The sequence below is a fragment of the Sciurus vulgaris genome (genome assembly GCF_902686455.1).
Source record: "Sciurus vulgaris genome assembly, chromosome: 10".
Classification (NCBI taxonomy): Eukaryota; Metazoa; Chordata; class Mammalia; order Rodentia; family Sciuridae; genus Sciurus; species Sciurus vulgaris.
The window spans coordinates 71353981-71373020 of NC_136470.1; the positions used below are offsets into that span (position 1 = coordinate 71353981).

The 19040-nt window shown below is 32.1% G+C and overlaps 1 protein-coding gene across 13 annotated transcripts in view; it reads left to right on the forward strand.

Moving 5' to 3' along the window:
* Positions 1-19040, forward strand: part of STXBP5L (syntaxin binding protein 5L) — a 452269-nt gene that overhangs the window by 312548 nt on the left and 120681 nt on the right. For all 13 annotated transcript variants that reach the window (XM_079155274.1, XM_079155277.1, XM_079155276.1 and 10 more), the window contains 2 exons: positions 14503-14543; positions 17276-17493. In XM_079155274.1, coding sequence (XP_079011400.1) covers positions 14503-14543; positions 17276-17493 — 259 coding nt within the window. The remainder of the gene's footprint in view (positions 1-14502; positions 14544-17275; positions 17494-19040) is intronic.

Consider the following 19040-nt stretch of genomic DNA (forward strand, 5'->3'; position numbering starts at 1 on the left):
ACCAATATCCTTAATGAACATCGACGCAAAAATTCTCAACAAAATTTTAGCAAATCGCATACAAAAACATATTAAAAAGATAGTGCATCATGATCAAGTGGGTTTCATCCCAGGGATGCAAGGTTGGTTCAACATCAGGAAATCAATAAACGTAATTCACCATATTAATAGACTTAAAGTCAAGAATCACATGATTATTTCAATAGATGCAGAAAAGCATTTGATAAAATACAGCACCCCTTCATGCTCAAAACACTAGAAAAAATAGGGAGAGTGGGAACATTCCTTAACATTGTAAAGGCCATTTATGCTAAGCCCACGGCTAATATCATTCTAAATGGTGAAAAACTGAAAGCATTCCCCCTAAAAACTGGAACAAGGCAGGGTTGCCCTCTTTCACCACTTCTATTCAACATCGTTCTTGAGACTCTGGCCAGAGCAATTAGACAAATCAAAGAAATTAAAGGGATACGAATTGGAAAAGAAGAACTCAAACTATCCCTGTTCTCTGATGACATGATTATATATTTAGAGGAACCTGGAAATTCCACCAGAAAACTCTTAGAACTCATAAGCGATTTCAGTAAAGTAGCAGGTTACAAGATCAATGCCCATAAATCCAACGCATTTTTATACATAAGTGATGAATCTTCAGAAAGAGAAATTAGGAAAACTACCCCATTCACAATAGCCTCGAAAAAATAAAATACTTGGGAATCAATCTCACAAAAGAGGTGAAAGACCTCTACAATGAGAACTATACAACACTAAAGAAAGAAATTAAAGAACACCTTAGAAGATGGAAAGATCTTCCATGTTCTTGAATAGGAAGAATTAATATTGTCAAAATGGCCATACTACCTAAAGTGCTATACAAATTCAATGCAATTCCAATTAAAATCCCAATTGTGTACCTTACAGAAATAGAGCAAGCAATTATGAAATTCATCTGGAAGAATAAGAAACCCAGAATAGCTAAAGCAATCCTTAGCAGGAAGAGTGAAACAGGGGGTATTGCAATACCAGATCTTCAACTCTACTACAAAGCAACAGTAACAAAAACGGCATGGTATTGGTACCAAAATAGAAAGGTAGATCAATGGTACAGAATAGAGGACACGGACACAAACCCAAATAAATACAATTTTCTCATACTAGACAAAGGGGCCAAAAATATGCAATGGAGAAAAGATAGCCTCTTCAACAAATGGTGCTGAGAGAATTGGAAATCCATATGCAACAGAATGAAACTAAACCCATATCTCTCACCATGCACAAAACTAAACTCAAAATGGATTAAGGACCTCGGAATCAGACCAGAGACCCTGCAGATTATAGAAGAAAAAGTAGGTCCAAATCTTCACCTTGTTGGTCTAGGATCAGACTTCCTTAACAGGACTCCCATAGCACAAGAAATAAAAGCTAGAATCAACCACTGGGATAGATTCAAACTAAAAAGCTTTCTCTCAGGAAAGGAAACTATCAGCAATGCGAAGAAAGAGCCTACAGAGTGGGAGAATATCTTTGCCAATCATACTTCAGATAGAGCACTAATCTCCAGAATCTATAAAGAACTCAAAAAACTCTACTCCAAGAATTCAAATAGTCCAGTCAACAAATGGGCTAAGGAAATGAATAGACACTTCACAGAAGAAGATCTACAAGCAATCAACAAACATATGGAAAAATGTTCAACATCTCTAGTAATAAGAGAAATGCAAATCAAAACCACCCTAAGATTCCATCTCACCCCAATTAGAATGGCGATTATCAAGAATACGAGCAACAACAGGTGTTGGCGAGGATGTGGGGAGAAAGGTACACTCATACACTGCTGGTGGGGCTGCAAATTAGTGCAGCCACTCTGGAAAGCAGTGTGGAGATTCCTTAGAAAACTTGGAATGGAACCACCATTTGACCCAGCTATCCCACTCCTTGGCCTATACCCAAAGGACTTAAAATCAGCATACTACAGAGATACAGCCACATCAATGTTCAAAGCTGCTCAATTCACAATAGCCAGACTGTGGAACCAACCTAGATGCCCTTCAATTGATGAGTGGATAAAGAAACTGTGGTATATATATACAATGGAATATTACTCAGCCATAAAGAATGATAAAATGATGGCATTTGCAGGCAAATGGATGAAATTGGAGAATATCATGCTAAATGAGATAGGCCGATCTCAAAAAGCCAAAGGACGAATGATATCGCTGATAAGTGGAGGATGACACATAATGGGGGGGAGGGAAGGGTTAGAGTTAGGGTTAGGGAGGGGGACAAGTATGGAGGAAGGAAGTACTGTATAGAGGGTAAAGAGGGGTGGGAGGGGTGGGGGGAAGGGAAAAAATAACAGAATGAATCAAACAACATTGCTCTATGTAAATTTATGATTACACAAATGGTATGCCTTTACGCCATGTACAAACAGAGAAACAACATGTATCCCATTTGTTTACAATAAAAAAAAAAGAAAATGTGATATATTTATATGTATCATATTGTATATATCAATTTAAATATATATATAAATATATATATATATTAATAAAAATCTGGAGAGAGAATCATAGGCTCTGGGACAGGAGTACCCTGTGTTTCTTCTTGGCTCATAAAGCCATAAAACATTTTCCTTTTTCTCAAAAAAAAAAAAAAAAAAAAAAATCTGCAGAGAGTTTTAGTCAGCCGTAAAGAATGAAATTATGTTATTTGCAGGAAAATGGAATTTGAGGGTATTGTGTTACATGAAATAAGCCAAATGTAGAAAGATAAGGATTTTATGGTTTCTCTTGTATGTGAAAGGTTGAGAGGATAAAGGAAAAAAAAAAGATGTGTGTGATCTCAGAAAAATCAAAGTTAGTAGAGGAGAGGAAAGGATCCAGAGGCAGGAGGAAGGGAGGGACAAGAGGAATGCTGGAGAGTGATATAGACCAAATTATATTGTTACATAATGCACATGTATAAATATGTAACATGAAATTCCATTATTATGTATAATCATAATGCACCAATAAAAACATGGAAAAAATAAGTGCTTTACAACCAGTGGCACCACCACAAATATTCTTGCTTTATATAGAAACCTACTTCATGTTCTAATATTAGGAGTGAAAAGAGAGATACAGCTAAAGATAAACATGAAATTTAGAAGATAAGGAGTTCTGTCAATAGAAATGTACGTTTCTCACTAACTACAATTTGGAATGCCTGTACGTATTGTGTAAGCCAAACTTAAAACAACTAGGACAACACAGCGTGAAATCAAACTGGCTAAGGCATCCAAGTCCTAAAGACTAGTATGTTACTAAATTCCTTGGGTCTTTTTTCTGTCTCCTATGCCATAAGTGGAACTAAAGAAGCTGGTAATATGGAACTGTGAATGTGCACAGACATCAAAGAAATAAATGAAAGCCAGCACTCTTTAACCAAGGGATATGGAAAGTGGAACAGTATCAAGACACAGAACTTTTACAAAATAACTTCTCTTGACAAACAATAGAAAAACACACATATAAACACAAATCTACCACATCCTACCTAAGGAAAGGCCAAGTGAGAAACCTAGAATTTCACCCTCATCAGGTTGTAATGAAGTGCTCCAGCTTCCCCAGGTTGTTAGAGAAAGCAGAGTAGAGAGATGGAACTTTCAACTCCACAGGACAAAACCTCTCTTTTGTGGTATCAGTGATGACAGCATGGGAGGCAGGGCATGGCGGAGGGAAGCAATGCACATGATGATCGGAAAGCAGAGAGACTCCACTTGCCAGGTACAAAATATATTCCCCAAAGGAATGACCCACCTCCCCCAGCCACATCCTTCCCACAGTTAAAACTCTCATAACCCAATCATTTGTCCTCTAAACCTTCTTGCATTGTCTCACACATGAGCTCTTGGGGGACATACTACATTCAAACCATAATAATGGCAGAGTAGAGGAAATCTGCATTCCAGGTTGCTCTGTGGCAGGAGGATTACTTTTAAAGTATGTTAGAGACTCAGAAATTTGGTTACAATAAACAAAGAAGAAAGACCCTAATACTTTACAGAGTAGAGATTCTGCTGCTGAACTAAGCTCAACCAAAACACAACACACATTGCTCCCCACACAAATTAACAATACTCAATCTTCAGCTACACTTTAATGCAAAGAATCTAAGAATCACAAACCCACACTAATTAGACTATGTAATTCCTACCCCATTCAAGTAGTTGTGACTAGTAATATAGTGGACTACATAGTAGACACCTGCACTCAAATGCTTATCTAGATCATGTTTTTTTAATGTTGGTACTGTTTTTAAAATACTGACCCCATCATTCCTATATAGGTGGTGATTAGTGTTATAGGTGTAAAAGTAGATGCAGACATTTATTTTAAATCTAATACACATGTTGCTGACATTAGTGTTACTCCTTGCTCTCCTCTCCCAGAAAGAGGGGCTGAAAAGACATGGGGACACTTTAAGATCAAAGAGTAGAGATTCTGCAGCTGAGAAATACATTTCAACCAAGCAACAGTATATCTCACCCTACACAAAATCTAACCCCACCCTGAGCTCTGACTTTGTTCCAGTTCAAAGAGTTGAGACAAAAGTCCCAAACCAACAACAAGGACCCAAAGAGAAACAATCATAGAGGGACCTCAGGTCCTACACCTTGGTATCTACTCATGCATCCAAAAACAGAAAAGTTCATAACAAATGAGCTAATTACACACAAAAAGACATGCATAATAAAGAAAAAGGGGAATCCATCTTAACTGATACACAAGTTCAAGACCTCTGAAACTGTGAGGAAACAGGTAAACAAATCTCCTTCCCCCAAATTCACATACCCCAACAAAGGATCATACTGATCTTGATGTTGGCAAACTCTCAAAGATTACAAAAACTGATTATTAAAATATTCAAAGAACTAAAAGAAGACCTAAGGAAGGAATTAAGAGAATAAATACAGGAGATGAAGGACCATGTCAAAAAAGAAATTAAAACGGTTAAAAGAAATCAATCAGAATTCCTGGTAATGAAAGACATGATCAAATTTAAAATTCATTTAAAAACATCACTAATAGGTTACATTACATATAAAATAGAACTTCATCCATTTTAAGACATAATGTTAGGCCTTGAAGACAAGGTATGTGATCTTGTGTACACAGAATACAATAAAGGGAAAAACGATATAACATGATTAGAATATGCAAGAACTCTGGGACAACATTAAAAGACCAAATTTGAGAAACATTAGAGAATATGGAGATATAAGCTAAAGGCATTAAGAACATTTAAGATGGTTACAGAAAACTTTCCCCATATCAGAAATTAGGTAGACATCCACATACAGGAGGCTTATAGGACCCTAAATAGACCTCTTCAAATGAGAAGCCTTCTAAGACTTAGAATAATCAAAATGCCTAACATAGAAAATAAGGAAAGAATATTAAAAGCTTAAAGAGAGAAACATCATGTCAAATTTAAAGGCAAACCAATAAGACTCATTCCTAATTTTTCAGTTCAGGCCCTAAAATCAATGAGAACCAAGCCTTTAATACTTGGGCCTTTGAGGGTCACCAATCCAAATCATAGCATTTGGGAAGATATGAAAGTACTAATTTAATTTGAATTTTGAGTTACTTAAGGATAAATTTTGCACCACATAAAATAAATAAAGATATCAAAACAACACTTCTTATAATATCTGTGGTAACCACTAAAAGAATAGCATGGGATATATTATTAAAAATCATAATGGATAATGCACATAGTTATATAAAATATAAATATTAAAATATCAGACACAGTAGGTTAGATTATTAGAATATTATTGTGAGATTAGTACATTTAAATCCAAACATATCAGTGGTAAATATAATTCCACTGACTTCTCCATTTATAAGAGAAAAACTATTAGCCTGAATAAAAAAATCAGCCTACCTCTAAGCCATTTGCAGGAGACAAATATGTGTATACAGAAATCTGAAAGTTAATGGATTGAAAATATACCATATAAACAATTGAAAGGGTTGATATAACTTATCACAGATAAAATGTATCTATAGTTTTCCATTTCCATATAATTAATCACCACAAACTTTAGCAACCTAACATTCATTTATTAGCTCACAGTTCCATAGGCACATATGGCACTGTGTGACTGTACTGTTTGTCAAGTTACCATGAGACTGATATCAGGAGGTCAGCCAGGCTAAGCTGGCAACCGGAAGCTCTAAGGGAAAATCTACTTCCAAACTCATTCTCTTCTAGATACAATTTAGTTTCTTAGGTTTATAGGACTTAGGTCCTCATTTACTTGTTGGCTATTAATAATGCTATTCTAGCTTCTGGAAACTACCTGCATTCCTTACCACATTTCCCCCTCCACCTGGAAGCCAGCAACTACATATCTAGGGATTCTACTGCTTCAAATATCAGACTCCTCTATCTTTGACCTTTAAATTTATATTCCACAGAATTCAAGTGATTATGTCAGATTTGTACAGATAGTCTCCCTTTCATAAAGTCATCAAAACCTAGGGACTGATGTATTCCTTAATATATTCTTATCCCCAGAGATAATATAGAATGTGTATTCTAAGAGGAAAGAATTTGGGGAAATATCTTAGAATTCAACCTACCAACATAAACTTTAAAGAAACAGTTTGAAAAGTAAACAGGTGAATAAAAATGTGAATCTCTTGCAAAATTAAAAAAAAGGGGGGAATCTACTAGGATTCTGAGAACAGAGCCAAAAAAATACATAAGGTAAAAATTGATAGAAAAGAAAAACAAAACTGCAATAAATTAGGGAAATTTGCAAACCCCTCTCTAGTAGTGTTTTAAAAATCAGAAAAAAATCCACAATGATAAATTTTTAACATCTTAATTAATAAACTTAACCTAACATGTTTAGGATGTTGCCCTATACATTTGCGCATTCTTTTCAAGCACACATGGGTCACTCACCAAAATTGACTATGCTAGGCCATAACACAAGTGTCAATTAATGTCAAAAAAGTGTAATCATATATAAATTGGAATTGAACTTAGCAACAAATGGCAAAAATATACAAAGAAAATGCAGAGTTTTTGGAAATCAAGTGATTTACCCCCATCTTAAGGATTAATGAAGAAATCACAATGGAAAGCATTTAAATGTCTCCAACTGAAATATAGTTATATACAATATATCATTAAATTTGGATGCATTTAAGACTATGGTTAGAGATAAACTTATAACCATTACTGTGTATATACTTATTTATATTAATAAAAGAACTAAAATTGAATTATCTACCTCAAGTTAAAAAATGGCAAGTAATGAAACGTAAAAATAAACGTAAATTAAGAACAGAAATCAATGAAATAGAAATCAAATGGAAAATAGCAAGGCTCAAGAATGCTAAAATTGATTTATGAAGATAAATGATAAAGTTAATGAAGATTTTGCTAGGTTGAGAAAGAAAAATAAACCAAATGTTAATTTCAGAAATAAAAAGGAGGATATCACTAAAAACACACCATCAATTGAAAGGTAAGAGTGTATTTATGACCAACATACTAGTCAATTTAAGAGACAAAATTCTTATAGGGGATAAAACTGGTACTACAAGAAATAGAAAATCTAAATCATAGGTCTATTAAAGTAATTGAATAAAAAATATAAAAATTTCCACAAGGAATGCATTTGCATATTTAAGGAAAAAAGAACCCTCTCAATCATTCATGAAATCTTCCAGAGAATGGTAAAAGGAAACATTTCCCAACTCTTCTTCAAGGTCATCATATGTTTGATGCCAAAACTTGGTAAAAGGAAATTTGTTAGCAATCTCTCTCATGAGTATAAACATAAATCCTACATGTTAGGCAATAGAATTTATTGATATATAAAAATATGTATATTTCAGAATAAATTTGGCTTTATTCCAGGAATGCCACACTGATATAATGTTGAGAAAATCAATCAATACAACTCACTACATTGAGTAAATAAATTTGAGAAATCTCTCATAAAATGAGAATTAGATATTAAAAAATTAGTATCTATGCATGGCAAAACCACTCAGCAAACTAGAAATAGAAGGGGAAATCTAGTCTGAAAAAGAGGAAGTGAATAAATTCCTGGACACATACATGTTACCAGATTGAGTCATGAAGAAATAGAATGCCTAAATAGACCTAATGACTATAAGGTGGAAACAGTGATTAAAATTCTTTCATCTAAAAAAAGTGAAGGACCTGATAGCTTTACTATTGTATTCTACAAATCATTAAAATGAGAACTAATTCCAGTTCTTCTTAAATATTCTTTAAAAATTGCACAGAATTTTGCTAGCCTCTTTTTATGAGGCCAGAATTACTCTGAGGCCAAAACCATATAAGGACATAACAAAAGCTGCAGGCCAATATCCTTGATGAACACAGATAGAAAAATAAACACTAAAATAAAATCCAACAGCGTGTTGAAAAGATTATCCGCCATGGTCTAATGGGATTCATGCCAGGTATGCAAGGATGGTTCAGCATACACAAATCATAATATGCCACATCAACATAATAAAGGACAAAACTGGATGATCTCAATAGATGCAAAAAAGTATATAATTCAACATCCCTTCATGATAAAAATGCTGAACAAATTATGTATTAGTCATAAAAAGAATATTCTTCCACATAATGAAGTCCATATGTAAATAAGTCAACAGCTAAAATTATACTGAATGGGGAAAAGCAGGATTCACTGTTTTTCAACATGGTATTGACAGTGCTACCCAAAATAGTCAAGAGAAAGAATAAAGGGCATTCAAATTGGAAAATAGGAAGTCAAATTACCACTTTACAAATGACATGAGATCTTATGTAGAGAAAACTGCTAAAACTCCACCAAAAATGATTAGAATAAATGAATTCTGCAGAGTTTAGGATACACAATCAACATCAGTAGTGTTGCTATATGCCAATGGCAAAATATCTGAAATAGAAATCAATAAAGCAATCCCATGTATAATAGACAAAAAATAAAATACCTAAGAATAAACTTAACCAAAGGTGAAAGGCCTCTGTGATGAAAAGTATAAAATATTGATGAAAGGAATTGAAGACACAAAAAATAGAAAGTCACCCTATATTCATGGATTGGAAGAATCAATATTATTGTCCATGCTACACAAAGCAATCTGTAGATTCCTTGCATGCAACACCTACCAAAACACCAATGACATTCTTCATGCAACTAGAAAAAACAATTCTAAAATATATATATGGAACAACAATTAAAACAAAAATGTCCAAATAGCCAAGACAATATAAGCAAAACACAAAACAGGAAAAATTATTTTACCTAGCTTCAAAATATACTACAAAACTATGGTAATCAAAACTGCACACTGGGTGGCATAAACAACAAACACACAGACCAATGGAACAGAAGAAAGCCCAGAAGTAAACTGGCATGTCTGTAATTACCTGATTTTCACCAAAGAGGCTAACAACATGCCCTGCCTGGATAAAGAATGGTCTTTTCAATAAATCATGTTGGGAAAAGTAGATAACCACATGCATGAGAATGAAATGAGATCCCTAGCAAGTCATAATGAGTCATAGATCAAATTGTAAGATCCGAAACTTTGAAACTAATAGAAGATAAATAGAAAAAGCTTTTCAGGACATTGGAATGGACAGGATTTTTTTCTCTAACAAGATGCCAGAAACATAGGAAACAAAATGAGATTATATCAAACTAATGAATTTCTGTATAACAAAAGAAAAAAATCAAAAGAATTAAGGGACAACCTACAGAATAAGGCAAAATTTTGCAAACTATAAATCTGACAAGTGGTTGACACTTAAAATATGTAAGGAACTTCAAAATCTCAATAGCAAAAAAAGCAAATAACCTGATTTAAAAATGGAAATAAACATAAACAGACATTTCTTAAAAAAAGACATTGAAGTGGTCAAGATGTATATGAAAAAATGTTCAATACACTAACCGTAGGGGAAATGCAAAGCAAAATCACAATAAGACGACATTTCATTCCAGTAAGAATGGCTATTATTGAGATGACAAAGATAACAAGTGTGGCAAGGATGTAGAGAAAAGGGAAACCCTTGTACACTATTGGTGGGAATATAAATGAATACATCCATATGGAAAACACTATGGAGGTGCCTCAAAAAATTAAAAATATGACTATCAAATGTCCAACAATCCACTTACATGGTAAATATGCAAAGGAAATGAAATCAGTATGCTGAAACATCTGCAATCCTGTGTGCATTGTTGCAGTATTCACAGTAGCCAAGAAATAGAAACTACCTACATGTTTATTATCTGATAAATAGATAATCTAAGAAAATGTGGTACATGTGTTCTTCAAAACTTATGAAATCCTGTTAGAACTGTGGTTAGAACTAGAGATCATTAAGTGAAATAAACTGTTCACAGAAAAACAATATTACATGATATCACTCATATGTGGAATCTTAAAATCTGATCTACCAGAAGTTGAGAGAATGGTGGTTACCAGAGGTTGAGAAGAGAATGCTGGAGGAAAAGGTATTTGATAAATGGGTACCAACTTATTCTGTGGAGGAAAACATTATGGTATGCTGTCGCACAATAGGGTGACTATAGAGAATGTAAAATACTGTATATAACACAAAGCTAGAAGAAAGTCTTTTCAGTGTTTTTACCATGAAGAAATGATACTTAAAGACATATATTTATCCTGATTTAAGTAGTATACAATGTATAAATGTATCAAAACATCACATGGGTACCCCATAAGTATTTATCAATTAAAAAATATATTTAAATTTAAAAATTTTAAAAAAACAATGATAAATAGAAAATAACAAGTTTTGGAAAGCTCATATATTGCCAGTGAGAATGCAAAATAATATATCTGCTATAGGAAATAATTTGATAACTCCTCAAAAAAAGTGAAATTGAATTACCATTATGACCTAGCAATTCCACTTTTGGATATATATCCACAATATAGATGTTTCTTGACTTACCGTGGAATGGTGTCCTAATGAACCCATCATAAATTGAAAATGTTGTAAATAAAAAAATGCATTTATTGAACCTAACAGACTAAACAGTACGGAAGAGAGTATTGGTTGTTTACTCTCTTGATTGAGTCACTGACTGGGAACTGTAGCTAGCTGCCACTGTCCAGCATTGGGAGAGAGTATTGTATCACTAGCCCATGAAAAGATTAAAATTCAAAACTTGATGTATGATTTCTATCAAATTCATGTCACTTTTGGACCATTGTATAGTCAAAAAAATTTAAATTGGGACCATGTATAATTGAAAGTAGTGGTTTAAACCAAAAGTTGTATGCGAGTGTTCACAGTAGCTGTACCTAGTAATCAAAAGGTGGAAACAATACAAATGCCCATCAACTGATCAATGGATAAACAAAAGGCATATCTGTGAAATGAATATAATTCAGCCATAAAAAGGAATGAACTTCAGATTCATGTTGAAATATGCATGAACTTTGAAAACATTTTACTAAATAAAAGAAACCATACACAAAAGATTACATAATGTATATGAGGTAACCAGAATAGACAGATCCTTAAAGATAGTAAATAGATTAGTGCTTACCAAGGGCTGAGAGAGGAGTTTATAAATAATGATAGAAAAAATAATCAGGAACTTATGGAAACATATCATCATAAATATAATAAGTGCCATGGAATTATACACTTTAAATCATTAAAATGGTATATTTTATGTTCTGAGACTATATAGAAAAAATATATTTCTGTACGGGAGAATATAAACCAATAAATAACATGATATGTTTTGCAGAATGTAAAAGTAATTATATTAAATATACATGGTCAAAAATGGACCTGCTAAAATAAAGTTTGGAATTCTACATTGAAAAAAATCTATCTCAATGCTGTTTAATAATACATTATATATATATATATATATAAAATATATGTATTAATAAAGGCTCTTTGTGTAATTATTTTTAAAAACATACTGTAAACACTAACAAAGAGGTATTTAGTAAGGCTAGGGCAAGATCAGATAATTTTATACTTCTCAGCCAAATATTCCCAGAAATAGAGCTTTACATTTAAAGTTTCGGTTTAAATGGAAGGTATGATTTTAAATTTGCATATATTTAATATGTTTTCAGGATTTGTAAAACAAATATTGAAAGAAATATAAGGAGAAATTTTGCAAAGTCAAAATTATATTGGACAAATCTTTCTTTTTGCTTGACAGAAAAGTTAGTAGGAACAGAAAATTTGGGAAACAAGACTAAGAATAGTTAATCTATACATTTTGGAAAACATCCTCACAAAGAAAATGAAGATGTGAGCAATAAAAGGGAAGATATTTATAACATACATAAAACTACAAAATTTTGTATCCAGAATATGTAACTATGAATCAATAAAAGAAAAAGTCATCAATCCATTTGAAAAACAGACAAAAAAAAAAAGACCTTCATCTAGGAGAAAACTTATATGGTTTGATCTCATTAATAATTAGGGAAGTTATTTAATTCAAGTTAAAACATAATGAGATACTATTTCACATCCAGCCCATATTGAAAGAAAATTTAGAAGTCTGTAAGAAACAAGTGTTGGGAAGGATTTAACTCAATGAAGTCTCTATATTGTAAATGGGAGTATAAATTTGTAAATTTGGAACAATTTGACATTGTTATAAGTTTGAATATTTTTATTCCAACATTTTGTAGTTTCAGCATACAGATACAGCATAAATTATGTTTAAATATTTTGTGGTCTTGTTACTATTTTAAATGGTCATTTGTTAAAGAACCAATAGTTTTTTTTACTATTAAAATAATTTTTGTATATTTGTATTTTATCTTATAATTGTGCTGAACTCATTTGAGTTCTAGTATCTCTTTTGTAGAATCTCTGGGATTTTCTCCATACTAATCATGTAATCTGCAGATAGAAATAATTCCATTTCTTCCTTTTCAATCTCTGTACCTTTTATTTCTTTACCTTTCCTCACTACAGTGGTGAGAATAGTGAGAGTAAAGATTTTTTGCTTTGTTCTTGATCTTAGGGGAGAAAAAAATTGGTCTTTTATCATTATTTATTTTAGGCAATGTCTATAAATTGTTTCTAGATGCTTATCATCAGGTCAAAGAAGTTTCTTGTGTTAATAATTTATTGTGGGTTTTCTTTTTAAATGAATGGGTAGTAAATTTTTATCAAATGCTTTTTTTTCTGCATCTATTGCTTTTCTTCTTTAATTTGACAGTATAGTGAATTAATACAGTGATTTGTTAAAAAATGCTTAACTATCCTTGTATGCCTAAGATAAACCTCACTCAGTTATGATGTATTAGTCTTTCTCTATATTGCTCATTTTAATTTGCATATTAATATTTTTTCAGTATTGGGACTTGAACCCAAGGTCTCACATATGCTAGGCAGGTAATCTGTCACTGAGCCCCATCCCAGCCCTTGTTATTTTATTTTGAGACTGTATTGCAAAGCAGCTGTCCAGGTGAGTCTTATACTCCTGACCTTCCTGCGGCAGCTTCCCACTAGCAGGTATTACAGGCATATATCATCATGCCTGGAACTTTGGTGGTAGTTTTTGGTAGTAGTTTTGGTAGTAATTTTCTTTTCCTGTAAATTTTTTTCCCTGGTTTTATTGTCAAGATAATGCTGACTTCATTGAATGAACTAGAAAGTATATTTGCTCCTGTTTTATAAATGAGTTTTTAAAAAATTTTTGTTCTTTTTAGTTATACCTCACAGAATGTATTTTGACATATTATACATACATGGAATATAACTTCCCAATTTTTTGTGATTATACATGATGTGGAATTACACTGATCATGTATTCATACATGAACATGGGAAAGTTATGTCTAACTCATTCTACTGTCTTTCCCATTCCCATGCCCCCTCCCTTTCCCCAACTCTGCCTTTTCCAACCCAGTGAACCTCTACTTCTCCCTACCCCCACCCACCACCTATTTTGAGTCAGCATCTGCATATCAGAGAAAACATTCAGCCTTTGGTTTTAGGGATTGGCTTAAAGCTGAGAATCTATCATGTAAATGAGTTTTTATAGAATTGACATAAGGTTATTTATTAATGAATCATGACAATTTTAAATTTTAGGGATTTGTTTTTATATATTGCTTATTTCAAAATTGTTATCTTTTTCATTGAATAGAAGCAGTTTTACTTAAGATTATTGTTCATTTTCCATAGGCCATTTTTCAATGCTATTACCTATAAAATCTTACAGTAAAATCTAAGGAATTGTTCTTTTTTTAACCTTTAGATTTTGGTGTATTATTTAAAAAAGGAAAGTATTGTTTTGAGTTTAGAAATGGTTTATCATACTTTGATTTTCATTAGAATGCTATTTTTAAATAAAAATATTCAACAGTAACTCAAGTTTTATACATTTGGAGTGATGATTTTTATGGTGTACTTTAATTAATACTAATTTTTTTTATCTAGTCACGCAGATGGAGCAATAAAATTTTGGGATGCTTCTGCAAGTAAGTTTAAATTTATCCCTGTATAGTCAAAAACACTTGGTTAATATTTACTTGTAGCATCCACCACTTTTTAGTTTTGACAACTAACATTTCAGAAATAATTTTATCCTAAATTTATGGCTGTGTTTCAAAGATGTATTTCCTATATTGTTAGATCATTTTAAATTTTATATGTGTTCATTTATATATATTTATATATGTGTATATATTTATATGTGTGTATATATTTATATATATTTATATATGTGTATCTATATACTTACATATATATGTATACACACACACACACAAAGGGCATGGTGCATCAGAAAATAATATTAAACTTTTGTCACATTAACTCTATTGAAGGAATTTCCTTTGCTTCTTGGCTATATGGTCTTGGACAAATGCTTTTTTCCCTCTCTTTTTGACTTTTTATTTCTACTCATCTGTTAAGTCCTGTGGAAATAAAAATAAATTATTTGGTCATGGTAAAAATTCTTTATAAATTCTTGAGAATTGTGTAATTTAGAAATAAATAAGGTATCTGCTTGATGTCGAAGGACATGCAAATATCCTTAATTCTTCAATATGCCCATTTGTGTCCTTCAGAAAACTTATCTTCCCAAGAAAAGACAAAGGAATATACATACATAAATCAAGGCAAAACATACAAGATTTCTAAGTGTAGTCCAACCCAAATTCTGTCTTTTACCAGAAACGGCAGAGATTTACTTGGACCCATTAAATCCAGGAACAATATTTTAATAGAGTTACAATATGAATTTTTGGAAGATAATTAAGATTTACTAGGAATAGGATGAAATGAATAAGTTAGTAATGATTCTAAGTTTCTGAGGATTGGCAGCCAGGAAGATGTAGTTAACTCTTTTGGAATTAAGGAATATGAGAGGTTTTGAGGCCTGAATTTTGGGGTAACACCAGAAAATCCAAGTAAAAGCTTCCAGCTGATAGGGAGAACAAGCAGGGATGGAAACTGATGAAGCAGCATGAAAGTTATATTGCAGCTACAGAAATGAAAAGCCTCTGAGGCAGACTGTAATAAACAGAAAAAAGCAAAGAACAAAGTCAATTCTTGATGCTCTTATCCACATGGTTGAGTCCTGCAGCAATCAGGCAAACCATAAGCATCAGAAAAGCCTTGGATTCTGAGCCCCTTTCTGACCTCTCACAATAAAGAGCATGTGATTTAAGATTTTCTTTTGAAGAATCTTTTCATGCAAATCGGACTTTGTTCCTAGAACAAAATTAATGCGTTGTCATTCCTTAGTTTCTAAAATGAGAGAGAACCCTTTAACAACTATTAGAGGTCATAGCACTCCTTAGCATGCATAATATGTTAAAAAGTTAATTTTAATAAAATGCTATTTTTATCACATTCATTGCCAATTTAGAAGCTATTTTAGTTTGATATCATTTCAAACTAAAATGACATCATTTACAGAAAATTTGAAAAAAAATATTATGTTGTGTAACTTTCATCCAGATTTTCCCAATTTCAATGTGACCTACATTTGTTCCCCCCACCCCAGTCTATTTCACTCTCCTCATTACCCTCTCTTCCTCCCTCTCCTTTTCTTCTTATTCATTTTCTGTCCTTCTGATATTCTTTCACGCTGATGTACATATGTATATGTACATCATATGCACAAAATATGCACATATATGCATGTAGCTTTTTAAAATCATTTGAGAGTAAACACAGTACTCCTCTAACACTGTATACCTAAATACACAAAGGGCATTCCTTTATATAACCTAAATATAGTTATTAAAATTAGACTAATAAACCAGATCTTATTCAACTTTTGCCAATTCTCCCAATAATATCCTTTATATCAAAGAAACTCTAGGATAGTTTGTTATATTTAGTTATCATGTATATTTAGTCTTTATTTTATGATATTGATAGTTTTGAGTTCTTGATAGTTACAAAATAAGAATCACCTTAAATTTGGTTTTGACTAATGTTTTTGATGATTATATTTAGATTGTACACTTTGGGCAAGAATTTTATTTTTTAAAATTTTCTGAGAGACATTTGTAGATTCACATCATTTTGTGGGTGGGTTGTTATCATGCTCTCAAATGGAAAAATATTTTCCCCAAAATATTCTTGAAAATAATTCCCAAATCCAAAGCTTATGAGATAATATTTTATCCTTTTTTTGACACAGAGTCTTTCAGAAGAGCTGTTTCTTAAAATAATTATAGATTCTTGATTTCCCAATGTTGATAGCTGGTAAATTATAATGTTTCTCATCCAGCAAAGTATCTAAATGTTTTTGAGTTGGGTAAACACTAGCATCAAACTTTTATCTAGCAATCAAAAGGGAATATTATGAAAAAAGGAGAAATCACCCCTAGGAGAGATTATGTTCAGTATTTCCATTGTAAAATTTCTGAACCACAGTTTTGGTCAGTAAGGATAAAAGCTACCTATGTCATAGAACTTCTCTCGGCAAATACATATTGCTTGACAGATGGTAATGCTCAAAGAATGTTCCCCCATCCCCCGTGGTCTCTCTCCCAGTACTGATAAGAGATCATTACATTGAATGATTACTTGGTTAAATGTAATTTTCTTTGCTTGGATTCCTTTGTGGTCTAATAAATACATTGACTAAGCTTTAACAATATCTAAGAATCATATTATAATTAGAATATTGTTAATATTATATTCTAAGAATTATATTCTAATTAGAAAGTAACTATGTTTCAATATTTTGCAGTAACTCTGCAGATGCTGTACAAGCTAAAAACTTCAAAAGTCTTTGAAAAACAGAAGGTAGGAGAAGGCAAACAAACATGTGAAATTGTAGAAGAAGATCCATATGCTATTCAGATGATTTACTGGTGTCCAGAAAGCAGAATATTTTGTGTATCAGGAGTCTCTGCCTACGTCATAATTTATAAATTCAGCAGACATGAAATTACAACAGAAATAGTGGTAAGTTATTTAAAACTAAACTTTCACACTTGCAGTTATTAAAAGAAAGCAGTTATTGGATTTGGGCTACTTCTTGGTATAGTTTTAAGCCATCAAGAGTATAGTATGTGACCACTAATATAATTCATAGAATTTTGTTACTTAATATAACATGTGGCTTAGTTTGAAATTACAGGAACAATTCTCTATCAAAACTTATTTTCTTTGTCAAAATGAGCATAGTATTTTAAGCTAATCTTGCTATTAAAAATGATATTTTTCTCATTTTCCTCTTTGATGTTACATAAGATCTTTATATATCTTTGAGGTTATATCTACCTGACCAAAATGAATTAAGTCCTTCTGAATATTAATTTTCAATGCTAGAATTTCAGTATTAGTTTTTATTATTTATTTAATATGATTGGCAAAAAAATATGTTTATATATATGTATTATACATTTCTTTTCTTTATTGATTTATTCATTTTTTTGTATGAAAGTCATATTAGTGCAGACCTTGTCAAATATTTATTTTTAAAAGTTTAAACAATTTGTGCTTTCTCATCAACTAATTGTTGTAAATGTTTCTAAGCTATGATAAGGTTATTTTTATTTTTTATTTTTAAAATTTTTTTTTGTAGGTGGACACAATGCCTTTATTTATTTATATGTGGTGCTGAGGATTGAATCCAGGACCTCACATGTGCTAGGTTATAACTCTACCACTTAGCCGCAACCCCAGCCACTTTTTTTTTTTTTGTCATTGCATTGTAGTTGTACATGATGATAGAATTTGTTGTTACATATTAGTACATGTACACACTATGACAATATAATTTGGCCATTACTCCTCCTAACACTTGCCTCCTCCCTCCCCGATTTATAGGGTAAAAATAATTATGGGGCTAACTTACCTAATCTTAATTTTTAAAGATTTTTTATTTTTCCAATTAGTTATACATTACAGTAGTCTATTTTGCCATGTTTGTACAAACATGGATTATATCTCATTCTAATTAGGATCCCATTCTTGTGGATGTAGACAATGTTATGTCATATAACATATGTCCTATATATATATAGGAAAGTTATGTCAGATTCATTTCACTGTCTTACCTAATATTACCCCCTTCCCTCCCTTCATTGCCCTTTGTCTAATCCAATGAACTTCTACGCTTCACCTCTCTCCTGTTGTTGTGTGTTAGTGTTCACATTTCATAGAGACCATTTGACCTTTGTATTTTGGGGATTGGCTTATTTCACTTAGCAAGATAGTCTCACGATCCTTCCATTTACCTGCAACTGTCATAAATCCATTCTTCTTTATGGCTAAGTGATATTCCATTATGTATATATGCCACATTTTCTTTATCCATTCATCTGTTGGAGTGTATCTAGGTTGGTTCCATAGCTTATATATTATGAATTAAGCTGCTGTAAACATTGATGTGTCAATGTCACTGTAGTATGCTAATTTGAAGTTCTTTGGATACATACTGAGGAGTGAGATAATTGGGTCAAATGGTGGTTCCATTAGTTTTCTGAGGAATCTCCATACTGCTGCTT